We start from the raw sequence: 14450 nt of genomic DNA, 5'->3' as shown, positions 1-14450 counted from the left end.
TCAGACTATATACTCCAATAAATGGTCTATGTAAATTTCTAAGAAGTTTAACCAAGTTTTCAAAGTTCGAAAAGAAACATAAAATCGTTTATCACATTAAATGGTACGTAAATAATTTAGCCAAATACTCTTTCGTTGATTTTTATTCGTCTACTATACTAAAAATATATTTATACTTTAACACATGAAGAGAATATTTTTTTTCTTTGATCCTCAACAGTAATTACTTATTTTTCAAAAAAAAAAATTTAAAATTAAACATCAATTAATATGAATATTGTGATAAAATACTTATTTAAATCGGTATATTTTATAGGGCGTGCAAAATAAAAAGAGAGAAGTATTGAAAACATTCTTGAACTTGGCTAAATTATTAGTTTCATTTCCGAACTATTGACAGTTTTAGAAATACTTCTCTATTTGACTAACTAAACTTTAATACATCTCGATTTACCACAAAATATAACAAGTGGTTTCAAACTTTTGTAGGAGCAAGAGACTCTTAATAAAAAAATCTGAAAGAATTGTTGAAACACCTCATAACTTGGCAAAAACTTAAAGGTATATTTCGCTCGTGTTACAAAATTAGGGTATAATAGAACAACTTTCACATATAGCAAACACAAAATTCATATTTGTATGTTATAACAAAGTTTGCATAATTGCGCTCCATAGCAAACATGCTATGACTAGGCTATTTCGCTATACATATATACAAAAGAAGCAATTGTATAATTTGCTGACTCCTCTTCAGATTTGTATAATTTCACTAGCAGGCCATTTGTATAAATTGTTGTCAGCCTATCGTTTGTATAAATCGTTGAGAGTCTCTCAATTTAATTTATGTGTTAACTTTCACATATAGCAAACATAAAAATCATATTTGTATGCTATAGTTATAGTTTGCATAATTGCGCTTCATAGCAAACATAAATATGTATATTTCGTTATACACATACAAAATAAAACAGTTGTATAATATCGCTATACATATACAAAAGAAAGCAGTTGTATAATCTGCTTTTGTATACATATACAAAATATCAATTGTATAATATGTGTTTGTATAAAGTGAGAAAGAGAGAAAGACAAAAGAAAACTGGGCAAGGGAAGATCGTATTTGTATAGGACGAAAATATATGCATTTGTATTTGTATATACAATTTTCTCTCACTTTATACAACACAAACACTGTATACATTTGTGTTTGTATAAAGTGAGAGAGGCGAGTGAACGAGCGAGTTCTGGGAGATGGGAACGAAAATATGTGTATATATACAATTTTCTCTCGCTTTATACAAACACAAACGTCTTTTTATACATTTGCGTTTTTGTATAAAGTGAGAGAGGCGAGTGAGAGAGCGAGATCTGGGAGAGTGGCGAGCGAAATCTAGGAGAGGGGAACGAAAATATATGTATATATACAATTTTCTCTCGCTTTATACAAACAGAAACGCATTTTATACATTTGCGTTTGTATAAAAAGTGAGAGAGGTGAGGGAGAGAACGAGAGTGGCGAGCGAGATTCACCTGGAGAGAGGCGAAATAGCAACAGTTTGCTATGGGGTACAATTAAATCAAACTATATTTATAACATTTAATTTGAATTAATAGTTTGCTATTATATACAATTTTTCTATTAATTCAGTTAGTCAAATAAAAAAGTATTTTTAAAGTTATCAATAATTCACATATAAAACTAATAATTTGCGTGAAATTTAGAGATGCTTTCAATACTTTATCTCAAAAATAATAATAAGGGAGAACCACGTCGTTTTATTGCGCAGAAATTGGCGCAAAATTCTAAAGTTTGGAGCCATTCCCGCTAAAGTGAAACTGCAAAAGTTCAAAATCAATGGCAGAAATCCAGAATTTTCAAAAACTCAAATAATTTGACTGCTAATCCTCCCGGGTTTTTTCTTCCAAATTTTCTCTACTTCATAATCCCCTTTTCCCTCTTCTTCCACATCTCAGTTTCTCACACAATCTTCTCAATCTCATAAAAAAAGAAAACAATGGGTGGCAAACCTCAGGTTTTACCTCCAGCCAAAAGATTCATGTTGATGCATCAACAAGATCAAAAACAAAATGGATCTGTCTCATCATCAAAACTTCCTGCTAAAAAGCGAAAATTCTCTCCAGAAACTCCTCCACCGTTTACGAATAACAGCACTGTTACTACTCTCTGTTTGCCCGCGAAGAAACGTGTTTGGGCTTTTCATCCATTTGACCTCAATGAGGATTATAACCCAGTTTGTTTTAATGACGATGAAATCAAGGGAGAAAAATTGGTTGAGAAAACAACAGATGATGACATTGATGTGGATGAGGATGAGGATGACGATGATGGGATTGTTTGTGTTATTTGTAATAGCACGGACGGAGATCCATCAGATCCAATCGTTTTGTGTGACGGTTGTGATTTGATGGTTCATACATCTTGTTACGGTCATCCTTTTACAGATGGAATCCCAGAAGGCGATTGGTTTTGTGCTCAATGTTTAGCCTCAAAATCAGAGATCCCAAACCCAAAATCTTTTACTTGTTGTCTCTGTCCTGAATCCGGCGGGGCATTGAAATCTACTGTGATTGAAGGTAAATGGGCTCATGTTGTTTGTTCACTATTTGTTCCCGAAGTTTTCTTCGTCGATCCAGAAGGTCGTGAAGGAATTGATTTCAGCAAAGTTCCTAAAAGAAGATGGGAAAAAAAGTGTTACATTTGTAAATCCAAAAAAGGATGTGCTATTGATTGTTCTGAGCCGAAATGCCCTTTGTCTTTCCATGTTACTTGTGGGTTGAAACGTGATCTCTGCATTGAGTACACAGAAGGACGTAAAAATGGCGGTGTTGTTGCTGGATTTTGCAGTAGCCATACTGAACTATGGAAAAAGGTTGAATCTTTTTACCCTTTTTTTCAATTTTTTCGTGCTCGGATTTAACTTATATACATTAACTTGCCTTTAGTTATCTTAGGTGTGGATTCAAAATTTGAACTTTATTGATTCAATATTTAACGTGCTTTTTCTAAAGTTGTAGGTTTAGATAGACTATTAGTTTCAATTTTAAGTGTATTTTTTTCACATAAATTTGTGATACTTATAGAAAATATTGGATTTAGATGAACTCGTTGCTATAATTGTAGCTTAGATTTGTATTTAAGTATTTGAAACTTGGATTCTTGAACCTATAGAATTTAAATTTTGGATCTGCTTCTTCTGTATATGATCTCGTATTTAAAATTAGTAGCTGTGTTTTACTGTCATAAAAGTTAATTTTTTGCGTAAACAATAATTTTTGGGTTTGTATTGCAGCAACAACAAACTGGGAAGTTCAAGATTGTGCCAAGAGAAGAATGAGAATCCTATTTTTTACCAACATGGTTTGTGGTGTAGTGGTGGACTATGAGTTCTGAGTATGGGGAAAATTCTGTTGGGATTGTCGTGAATGGGCTTTGAAGTGAGCAGTCCGAATTTAGTCGGAGCTCTAATGCGTTACACCAAAAAAGAGAATCCTTGTTTTTAGGTAGTATTAGAGTAGTTGATAGGCTATAGTACTCTATGATAATTAAAATTTGTAATCTTTTTTTCTTTTCTTTTTTGTATTTATCATACTTTGAAATTTCTCAGTTATTATTATTATTATTATTATTACTAGTACTTGTTTTTTTCATACAAGAGAAGACTGTTATTTGACTCTATAAAGGATTCTAACATTGAGATAATATGACAATATTTACGAAATCTCAATTTGGATAAAACTTACAAATTTACTTCTTGTCCAAATCAAACACTTTACCAACCTTATATAATGGGGTTAATATTTTTTTATATTTTAACAATGATGAAAATATTGAAAAACAACATGGCTTCACGTTTGAGATTTTGGGTGATTTTTCAAGTAGTTTTAGTTATATTTTTTGCTAGATTATCATGTAGTTTCGAAGTGAAATCAGCCATTGGAGATCCAGGTATGAAAAGGGATAATTTAAGAGTTGCTATAGAGGCATGGAATCAATGTAATGAAGTGTATGAAGAAGCTCCTAATATGGGAAGTCCTAGGCATGCTGATTGTTTTGATCTCCAAAAATCAAATAATAGAAGTAAGTCAATATTACTTTCTTTTTTTCATCATCTAATGTTCAGTATTTGCATTGTCAAGGTCCCACATAACTCGAATCTAACACCTTTAGTTAAAAAACTATTTTGTGACTCATGTGAGTGTTAGATGTGTGAGGCATAGAATAATATACAATTAATGTTCCTTAATTAAAGGTTTCGAGTTAGAACTGTGGTAGAGGCGGATTCAGGATTTAATTTAATGGATTCGACTTTTAGAATTCTTAACATTGAACTTATTATACTGTCAAAAAGTATCTTAACCTCTTTTCTTTTGCTGTCTGTTGCAAGTTATTATGCTTTTGATTTTCTTTATAGAAATCAGTAACAGTAAAAATATTGATCTTGCAGCAAAGCTGGTTCACTTGGTGAATGAGCTTGATAACAAACTAAGTATACATGATGCCAAAAGCTTAGGACAATACTACCTGAATGTGGATATGTATGCAGCTTGGAAAGAATTGTTCTTAGGATACAAATGCAAAGTTCAAGATGAGCCAAAACCATGGAATTTTTGGATGATCATGCTCAAGAGTGGCAACATGGACACAACAGCAGCAATTTGTCCCAGAAATGGCATACCATCTCAACCATTTGATCAAATACCGCGATTTCCGTGTTTTGGGAAAGGTTGCATGAATATGCCTAGGATATACCATGATTATAGCACATTACATAGTCATAGGAAACATCCAAAGGTGACTAAGTTGAAGGGGGGGTTTCATGGGACATGGGAATTGGATGCTGATATGAGTACAGCGAAGACTCGGAATGATACTTCATTTTTCTCTGTTACTTGGCATAAGATTCTTGGAAAAGGAAGCTGGAAATTTCATCATGTGTTGAAGACTTCATCAAAGTACCCTTGGTTGATGCTTTACTTGAGGTCTGATGCAACTACTGGATTTTCTGGTGGATATCATTATGAAACAAGAGGCATGTCAAAAATAGTAAGTTTCTCTTCCTAATGGTTGTTATCATATTCTTGTTATATAATATCTTGAAAAAGACCTACAATCCATGTAAACCTTGCGGAAAATGATGCCTATAGGCGATATCAATTAGCCGTGATTATGTTTTAGTCATGTTAGTACATTTACTTTAGGTCCAATGCTTGCCAGGAGTCTTTCTCTTGTCAAAATATAGAGAATTTCTGGTAATACACACATAGAGATGATCTTAAATGGAGCGACATGTATAATGAGATTCATATAGCCAATCCCAGCTGACCTCAACTTGATTGAGATTGAGTCATAGTTGTTGTTGTTGTTGTAGTAGTAGTAGTTTTCTTGTTATACAATCTTATGTTCTGTTTGCTGATATGGAATTAGGTCCCAAAGTCACCAAATTTCAAAGTGAGGTTCACACTAGATGTGATAAAAGGAGGTGGTCCAAGAAGCCAATTCTATCTAATGGACATAGGTAGCTGCTGGAAGAACAATGGTCAGCCTTGTGATGGGGATGTCACCACAGATGTAACGCGTTACAGTGAAATGATCATCAATCCTGATATTCATACTGTATCACCAGGGTGCAACCCCAAGGAGAATTTGAAGTTGTGCCCAATTTACCATACTTTTGCAAATGGAACTCGAGTTCATCGTACTGATGAGGCAAGATTTCCCTATGATGCTTATCATATGCATTGCTCCCCAGGCAACGGAATGTATCTTGAGGAACCATTCAATCACTGTGATGAATATAGCAACCCTCAAGCTCAGGAAATACTTCAAATTCTGCCTCACCCTGTTTGGGGTGAATATGGATATCCAACTAAGAAAGGGGAAGGATGGATAGGTGATCCAAGAACTTGGGAACTTGATGTCGGGAGACTCTCACAATCACTTTACTTCTATCAGGTACTTGACTATATTTTGACGCGTTTAACTTCTCCACACACTATTAGATTGCTAAAAGATAACTACAGGTAACGTACCTGAAAAATAAGAATGCATTAACCCCTAGATGAATTGTAACATTGTTTCTTGGGTGATATTGCAGGATCCATTTACTAAACCAGCTGAGAGGCATTGGCCATCTATTGATTTGGGAACTGAGATATATGTTAGCAGCAATCAACTTGCTGAATGGGTCGTTAGCGACTTTGATATCATTGTGACAGATGAATAGATAGTTTCATTTTTCTCTTTGCTAGTTTCACTTTTAGTTAGGAATACAGTATTTTTTTTTTGTTTCTTTTCTCTTTGCTTGTTTCACTTTATACACAAGTGTAACTCTCAAGGCTTGGAGATTCTTTTATTTATGTTTATGAAATATCACTTAGTTACCAACAAAAGCTTTGATCACAATCTATGAAGGAATTATCCCATTGCCATATCTAAACTGTTAACAAGCAAATGTGCCAAAATCTGAACAGTAAAATCTAATGTTTATGATTAAATGTTCTTATTATATTGTATATTCAATCATCTAATTCGTATCATCTATGCATAAAGTCATGTGATAAGGTTATAAGGCAGTAAAATTCTTCCTCAGAAATGATGAATGAAAAGGTGAAATACTGAGTTTTCATTGGCTTAACTGTGCTTATCATCGAGGCGAGGTGTACATAAACTTGCCTGGATACACTGTCAATCCAAGTATTTCCGCACCAGCAAAGAAATATTGGTCATCCATAAGTTCAGGTATAAAAAATTTGTTACATGACAGGATGAACAGATAGTAGTTGAATTGTTTATTTGAAATCCACTCAGTAGGATCTTCTTCTACTGATTCCCCATTTAAGGTGAATTAATTCTGGAGAGTATCAATCAATAAAAGCACAAGGATGGTACTCCAAATACACACAAAGGCTTCTTCACTGTTGTTATTTCTTTTTCCATACTATTTGAACTGTGAGACCACCTCTCACTTCCAACGCTGAGGTGAAAAGTCTGTGTACACTATCTTTGTTGATCCGCCTTTAGCAAGCAAATACACTTTTAGTTCATTTATATTTATGTTATCAATCTCTTGCTCTCTTTTGTTGCTCATTGTTTCAAATGAGTTCCTTTTCTCTTTAGAATCTTTCTTCTATCACGCATCAAATATGAAGAGTTAAGGAAAGGAAGTCAGAAGAACAATTTTTTTCTTCATTAATATCAATGATGCATCGCCTATATATATTATATACACATACAAGGGGGCATAAATACTAACTCAACAGGGCAACCTGAACCTAAAGAATACCTATTTAGAGACCCTAACGACTAATAAATGGTTTTCATCTACCGGGTTAACAGGTCCCTCTTCAGATCTCCCATGCTGATTGATCTGAGGGAAAATGCACATCTTGAACTGTCTCACTGCAAGGTGGATGTCCTCACTTGATTCAAAGAACCATCAAACAATAGTATCTACTAGGTTAGACCATACTGAACGGTGCCAACCTCTCTGTGAGCGGCAACAGCAACAGCTGCAGCACCGACTGCACCAAACTGTGTTTGTGCCTGTAGTAGTTTTGCATCCATGGCGATTTGACCTCCCAACTGTGCTACCCTTGCCTGTGTATGGTAATATGGGTTAGTGTTCATCTCAAAACTCATACTAGCGGACGACTTGGCAACCATGCACTGGCCATGTTGCGGTTTAACTTGAGAGCGGTCCTTCTCTGCTTCTGTCCCACACCTCTCTAGATGTGTAGAGTTACTTCTGAACAGATAATGTGGAGACATGCCATGAGGTTGGACAACAGAGTTCTGGGGATATACTCTTCCATCAGTGACTTCTTTGATGCTTCTGTCACCATCATATGATAAAACTGGTCCTAAAACTCTTCCAGGTTTGGCTGAAAATGATAGAAATGAATATTAAAGAAGAATCAAACAAACAGACATGCACAACCCACTATCACTAATATTTGACAAGGACATTAAAAGCGATTCCAACAAGCATACAACACTTCCTAACTTTCAGCATTCCGTATATACTCATTAGGGCACCTTTAAATATGATCACTCCTCATCCTTATTTGCTCCCCCCTCCCCCCTCCCCCCTCCCCCCTCCCCCCTCCCCCCCCCCCCACACACACACGCACACTCTCTTCCACACTTAAGAAGATTCCCTAAATAGCCTTCTCCTGAGCTGAGTACTGAGTTCCAGTTCGTCCAATGTATTACATGTGGTGAAATATTTGAGTTCACTTTGAAGATGTTGACAAAAAGGTACATAATCACTATGAGTGCCAGCACAAACAATGTCAACCTTACCTGTGGGTACTCGAGGTGGTGGTCGCAAAACCTTCGGGTCTGAGACTCTGACGCCAGCAGTTGCCTTTTCTGTTACTTGCCTATGATCAAACATAGGATTCTGCTGTGTTCTCGGGGGGATGGTACTGGAATTTACAGTAGATCTGCAACACATTTAAGAATATATGTAATGAAGCCCCAAATAAGCAGAGACTGAAAAAGGAAAGGAGAGAGCCAAAGGGAAAAGGGGCATGCTCTAAGGTAACAGTTTTTCCAATGTGATGAACAAGTTAATATTCCAAATCCAAACTTCCTCGGGAGTAAGCAAGTACAACTTCTTTTCAGTCAGGTTACTTATCCAGCAAATACAAGAACAAACAAAAACTCCTTTTTTGGGAAGATAAAGTGAAGAGAAGCATAAAAGATAAGGAACAAGACATATTCATTGACACAACCAACAAGACAAACAACTCATGGAATCATACCGCGGGAGAGAGACGTGCTTTCGACCAGGAGGTATTACTGGGCCACTTTTACCACTATTCTCCTCTAGATAAGCAAATTGCCTTCTGAAATTACCAATGGCACTGCAATTCAATGATTGTCGCACCGTCAGTCAGTAATGATATAGTGGTACAAGAAAATAGAGACTAGAAATAGTAGAGAAGTATATTACAACCTAGGATAGAGAAAATTTGCACCACTATTTCCAGCTATGTAGTCCTTCAGAAGTTGAGGATGATACTCTAGTATCTCCCTAAATATTAGTTCACGGATGTCATCCTTTGTGACCCTTCGTCGCTCAAACTCGAACTCCAGCTTCGAGATTGGTTGACTAGAAGGTTCCCTCTCAATCTTGGCCAGTCCCTTGAAGTATGGATCCGCCAAAGCCTAAAAGATAGGAGGAAAAACACAAAAAATGAAAATGAAATTAGAAACGGACAAGCACGTGGAGATGTCATTCACGTAATCTTAACATCAGGAATATATGAGGGAGTGTACCTCTTCAGCAGTTGGGCGATCCTTTGGATCAAATGCTAGCAACCTCTGCAACAGTCTAAGTGCCAAAGGATCTGCTTTTCGAAATTTCTCAGTAAAAGGAACTGGGCTTTTTTTCTTCATATCTGTCAAATACTTCCTTGCCTTTTCATTACGAACCTGCACTCAAGAGGAGTACTCTTCTATCAACATGCTGTCAGGCAATGCTAACATCAGCAAAAAAAAAATTTTAACTGACAGCTCTTACCCCAGATACAATATCAACTGATGGCGTCCCTAGAAGATCAGTAATCAAATCCAACTGGTGAACAACACTTTTGCCCGGAAATAGTGGTTTCCCCGTCAAAACCTCTGCAAAAATGCACCCGATGCTCCAGATATCAATAGCAGGTGTATACTGCAGGGAATTCATACACGAATTAGAAGACAAATCAGCAAAAACCTCAGTAAGGCCTTACTGAGAAATTGACGCAAGACCTAACACAGTTACCTGAAGAATAGAAAAATCAACGTCCAGGAGAGTTCAATAGTCCTCCCTGAACAAGAATGATTTTAACCTACACATCACTATTTAATACACTCAGAACTGAACAAAAATCTTCTATTCTAACCAGAAAGCCCTTCCTTTTAACACTATGTATACAAGTACCTTTTCACCTTTCTAAAGCATGGGAAAAGGGAGGCTTTATATGATGCCAAAAAAAGCATCTTAACAACTGAATCCAGCAAAAATAGGCGTGAACATGTTCTGTGACTATGCATGGGCTAGCAATAAAGTGGCTAACTAATTGATGACTAAAAATGTGTGACCCTACATTTGTTTGAGAGATAAATGAAGCATAAACACAATTGTGTCTAATACCAACTCATTTACAACACCCTTTGCAATGAGTTGGTTTTTTTCTTTTCCTTTTTTCTAGTACGGCTCCCCAAGGGAGGGTGTTGGGAAAATTGAGAAGTAGTTTCACATATCTTTTGACAAAAAAGTATTTTGATCTATTAGAAGAACCACTAACATGAAGTTCTAGAATGGAACTCATAGATAAGGTTCAAAACAAAAAGTATCTTTTACATGAAAGTTAAAATAAGCTGCACACTATTCACATAAATTACCTTAGAGAAGAAAGACCCACATAGTTCTGGTGCACGGTACCACCTTGTAGCAACATAATCCTGCATGATGTATCAGAAGAAGACAAAAAATAAGAAAATTTCAGTCAAATCAAAGATTAAAATGAATGAAAATGTCCATCTTATAAAGCTTTCTATGATTTAAACTAAATCCAAGTAAATCTTATAGAAGGCTTTTGGCATAGGGCTAACACGAAAGCTTACCGTCCAAAATGTTGTGGTTGGAGTATCACTGAATGCAACCCTTGCCAATCCAAAATCACATATTTTGAGTTTACAATTTGCATTTGCCAATATATTTTTGGCTTAAGATCTCGATGGTACACATTAGCTGAAATGAACATATATATATATATATGTCAGTCAAAACAGGGCTGAGAATAAACATCCTTAGGAGAAGTTGATGGTAGATGTCATAATACCAACAGTTACCGAATTCACAAGACTTTTACCTGTGTGCATGAACTTCAATGCACGCAGCATCTGATACAGGAAAAAACGGTGGTGCTCATGTGTCAAGTCATCGTTGGCCTTAATAACATGATGAAGATCAGACTCCATAAGCTCAAAAACAACATAAATATCTCTGAACTCTCGTCTTGAAGGTGGTAAGATGATTCGCTTAATTTCAACAATATCAGGATGCCTTAGAAGTCTAAGCAATTTGACTTCACGCAGAATTCGAATTGCATCAGAAATGTGCTCAAAAATATCAGGTATTTTCTTTATAGCCACTTTCTCTCCTGTATGAGTGTCAATTGCAGCACAAACTACTCCATAACTTCCCTTGCCTACAACTTCCAAAATTTTATACCTATTAGCATCACCGTACTCGGTGAAGAACTCCACTTCTTTGGAACTCTGTACAAACAGTAACAAAAACTCAGACATGTTTACAATAGTCTACTGACTAATAGACAAACTAAATATAAGATAAAATCTGCATGTTGCTTGATATTCTCAAAGTGTATGTTGATGCAGTATCACTTATATTCAGATCAGTAGACTTCTGTTGTAACATAAAGAGAATCAAGGATTAAGTTATGACTTGAATAGACAATACATTCCAATTTGAAAATCAGACTAGACAATCATGAAATACTATTTCAGAGTCAAATGAGGCCCGATCAAAGGACTACAACATCAGATTACATTTCAAACTAACACAGCAGTTAGCATGAAGTAGAAGTCCAGAATCTAGTAAAGGAAGAAAAGCAGAGGAAAACAAAGAACATTTCAAAACTATGAAAGAAAAGTAAAAAGAATGCTGCAAAGTCGAAGCAATTTATCCCACAAGGGCATTTTCACAAGTATGTTAATTGGCAATATGCTTAAAGATTACTAAAATAACTTAGTCCTCCATATGCAAACCATCCATCTCTGTTTAATGAGTTACCTACCTACATTTCTAAATACTTTACATAGCAGCTAAAATTAGTCAACAACTTCATATGGTTAAGAGATTACTAAAATTTCTGATAATCAAACAACTTAGTCCTTCATATGCAAATTCTCCATCTCTGTTAAATAATATATTCTAATCAAACAACAGCCTAAATTAGTCAACAACTTCATATGGTTAGAAGATTACTAAAATTTCAGATAATCAAATAACTTAGTCCTCCATTAGCAGCTAAAATTAGTCAACAACTTCATGCTTCCTCAAACAAACAAACAGTTATATAATCCTCACAGCTGACTCAATCAATCAACTTTGGCTATAATGACTCGTCTTTTAAGGCAAATTAGGGTTCTTTACCAGATACCCTCAAATCTTAAAAGCTCGAAATAAGAAATCTCAATCAAGATCTCCTTTTTATTAAAGAATTTCAAAGAGGAAGATAAAGAAAGAAAGAAACCTTCTTGTGCTGATCTTGCTGCATCTTTTTGAAGACTTTAAACAATCTGGGCAACGAATAAATTCAAAAAAAAGAGGATATCTTAGGATACCCTTTTCTTCTCTAGGTTCCCCTGATCTTAAACAGAAGATCAGATAAAAAATATCCAAAAATAAAAAAAATCTCAACAACCCCAAATGGAATAAATCAGAGAATCAGCAGGAGTTTGCCCCCACCGACGCCAACTCCGTATTGAAACGTACTAACAAAGACCGAACCCCACTTGTGAAGAAACCAGTATGATTCTTATACACAAAAATAGTATCAGTTGAGCCTAAAATCCTACAAAAAATTAACAGAAACTGAACGAAGGGTCAAGAAAGAAGTAACCCTTTTTCGGGTTTTGAAAGATGGAGAAGAGAGAGAGAGCAACAAGGAGGCCAATTGAAGAGGAGGAAGAAAGGAGAGGAAAATTGGTGAGCTTTTCGGTCTTTTTAAAGGCAACAAAAGATTGTGACTTTGCGTGTTTCTACGGTTGTGTTTTCCCCAAATATTTTCTAACTTTCTTTGTTTTATTCCATATTTAATTTGATCTCAGCTGACATTTACAATACAGTTTACAAGAGAACATGTTTGATATGTGTGAATCGTGTATGTCTACTTGTTTAATTTTATTATAGTTTAAATGTCTACTTATACACGTTTAAAGTTGAAGATCACATAGATTTTGATGTGTCTAGATTCATTTGTCTCGGGATATATGAGATAAAAATTAGGTGTAATTTGTTCTAGATGTATACTGTGTCCAAGTGGATTCGCGTGTATCTAAAATACATAACAAATCCCACTTGTCTCCCTCCCACCTCGCTCTACACTCTCTTATGTATTTGGTACAAATACATATATCTAGTGTGATTCGTATGTATCTGAGATACGCTCCTCCCTCCCCATCTCGCTCATCTCTCTTCCTATTTTAGTGTATCTGGTAACAAAAATATATGTATATAAGTGTATTAATATGTGACTAAAAAAAACTCTTATTTGAAAGTATAGATAAAACTAGTATATATGATACGTATGTATGTCTAATAAGGTAATTTCTCATAAATTGAATTTAGTTGGACCGAATATAGGACAAAATAATTATACAAAAATCTTTCGTATGTTATTTTATTTACTTGAGAATTTTGTAGGTACACATTGGCATATGGGAAGCGCAAGGGGCGTATGTAACTTTTCGACTAACAATTCATCTAAATTTATAATTTACTATATGAAGTATAAATACATTATAAAAAGAGCAATTTTCACATATAACAGACAAGAAAATCATATTTGTATGTTATAACAAAGTTTGCATAATTGCGCTCTATAACAAACATATATATGTATAATTTCGCTATACATATACAATTGAAAGTTATGTCTATTTCGCTATACATATATACAAAAAGAAGCAATTGTATAATTCGTTGGCTCCTCTTGAGATTTGTATAATTTCGCTGGCAGGCCATTTGTATAAATTGTTGTTAGCTTCTCGTTTGTATAAATCGTTGACAAAAATATATGTATATCAAAAATCGCTCTCTCTTTCGCTTTATACAAACATAAATTATACATTATATTTGTATAATCTGTGTTTGTATAAAACGAGAAAGAGAAAAAGGCAAAAGAGAATTGGGCAGTGGAATATTTATATTGTATAATTATAAGTGTATAAGACGAATATATATGTATTTGCATGTGTATATACAATTTTATCTCACTTTATACAAACAGAAACACAATTTATACAATTTTGTTGTATAAAGCGAGAGAGGTGAGCACAAAGGGAGCTAGCGAGAAAGGGAGAGTGGCGAGCGAGAATTTAGAGGGAGAGAGGCGACTGACAAACGTTTGTTACGGGGCGCAATTAAATCAAATAATAGCTACTCAATTTATTTTAGATTATAAGTTTGTTATTTTGTACAATTATCCCTTATAAAAGAATACACTAAAATGTCAGTAAATATTTAAATCTAAAGGGATTATTTTAATAACACAATAAAGTCAATGTTAAAAATCTTGAAATTTGAATATATTTAGTAATGGTTCTATTGTGTAATTTATTTTCATAACAAGTGACTTCTTAGTTAATCATATTTTTAGATTTGTTTTTGCTCATTAATATGAGATCATAT

The 14450-nt window shown here is 34.8% G+C and overlaps 2 protein-coding genes and 1 pseudogene across 3 annotated transcripts; 2 read left to right on the top strand and 1 right to left on the bottom strand.

The window, feature by feature from the left end:
* Positions 1–2015: 2015 nt before the first annotated feature.
* On the top strand, positions 2016–3420 carry LOC125839362 (uncharacterized). Its single transcript, XM_049518353.1, has 2 exons — positions 2016–2891; positions 3312–3420. Exons 1-2 carry the CDS (start codon positions 2016–2018, stop codon positions 3354–3356), a joined length of 921 nt encoding a protein of 306 aa, XP_049374310.1. The 3' UTR covers positions 3357–3420.
* Positions 3421–3837: 417 nt separating this feature from the next.
* Positions 3838–6245, top strand: LOC125839357 (uncharacterized). Its single transcript, XM_049518347.1, has 4 exons — positions 3838–4099; positions 4467–5065; positions 5447–5974; positions 6117–6245. The coding sequence occupies exons 1-4, from the start codon at positions 3838–3840 to the stop codon at positions 6243–6245; spliced, it is 1518 nt and encodes a 505-aa protein (XP_049374304.1).
* Positions 6246–7257: 1012 nt separating this feature from the next.
* Positions 7258–12492, bottom strand: LOC125839356 (mitogen-activated protein kinase 19-like; annotated as a pseudogene). The gene is made up of 10 exons (XR_007443676.1): positions 12292–12492; positions 10885–11293; positions 10637–10763; positions 10415–10474; positions 9549–9698; positions 9305–9460; positions 8982–9193; positions 8788–8889; positions 8324–8466; positions 7258–7902 (listed from the first exon to the last, which is right to left on the bottom strand). The product of XR_007443676.1 is annotated as a mitogen-activated protein kinase 19-like (transcript).
* Positions 12493–14450: the final 1958 nt, after the last annotated feature.

The sequence above is a fragment of the Solanum verrucosum genome, unplaced genomic scaffold (assembly GCF_900185275.1).
Source record: "Solanum verrucosum unplaced genomic scaffold, falcon-dt-bn FXZP01000170.1, whole genome shotgun sequence".
In the NCBI taxonomy this organism is placed as follows: Eukaryota; Viridiplantae; Streptophyta; class Magnoliopsida; order Solanales; family Solanaceae; genus Solanum; species Solanum verrucosum.
The sequence above is the reverse complement of the archived record's forward strand: the minus strand, read 5'-3'. Positions and strand labels throughout refer to the sequence as shown.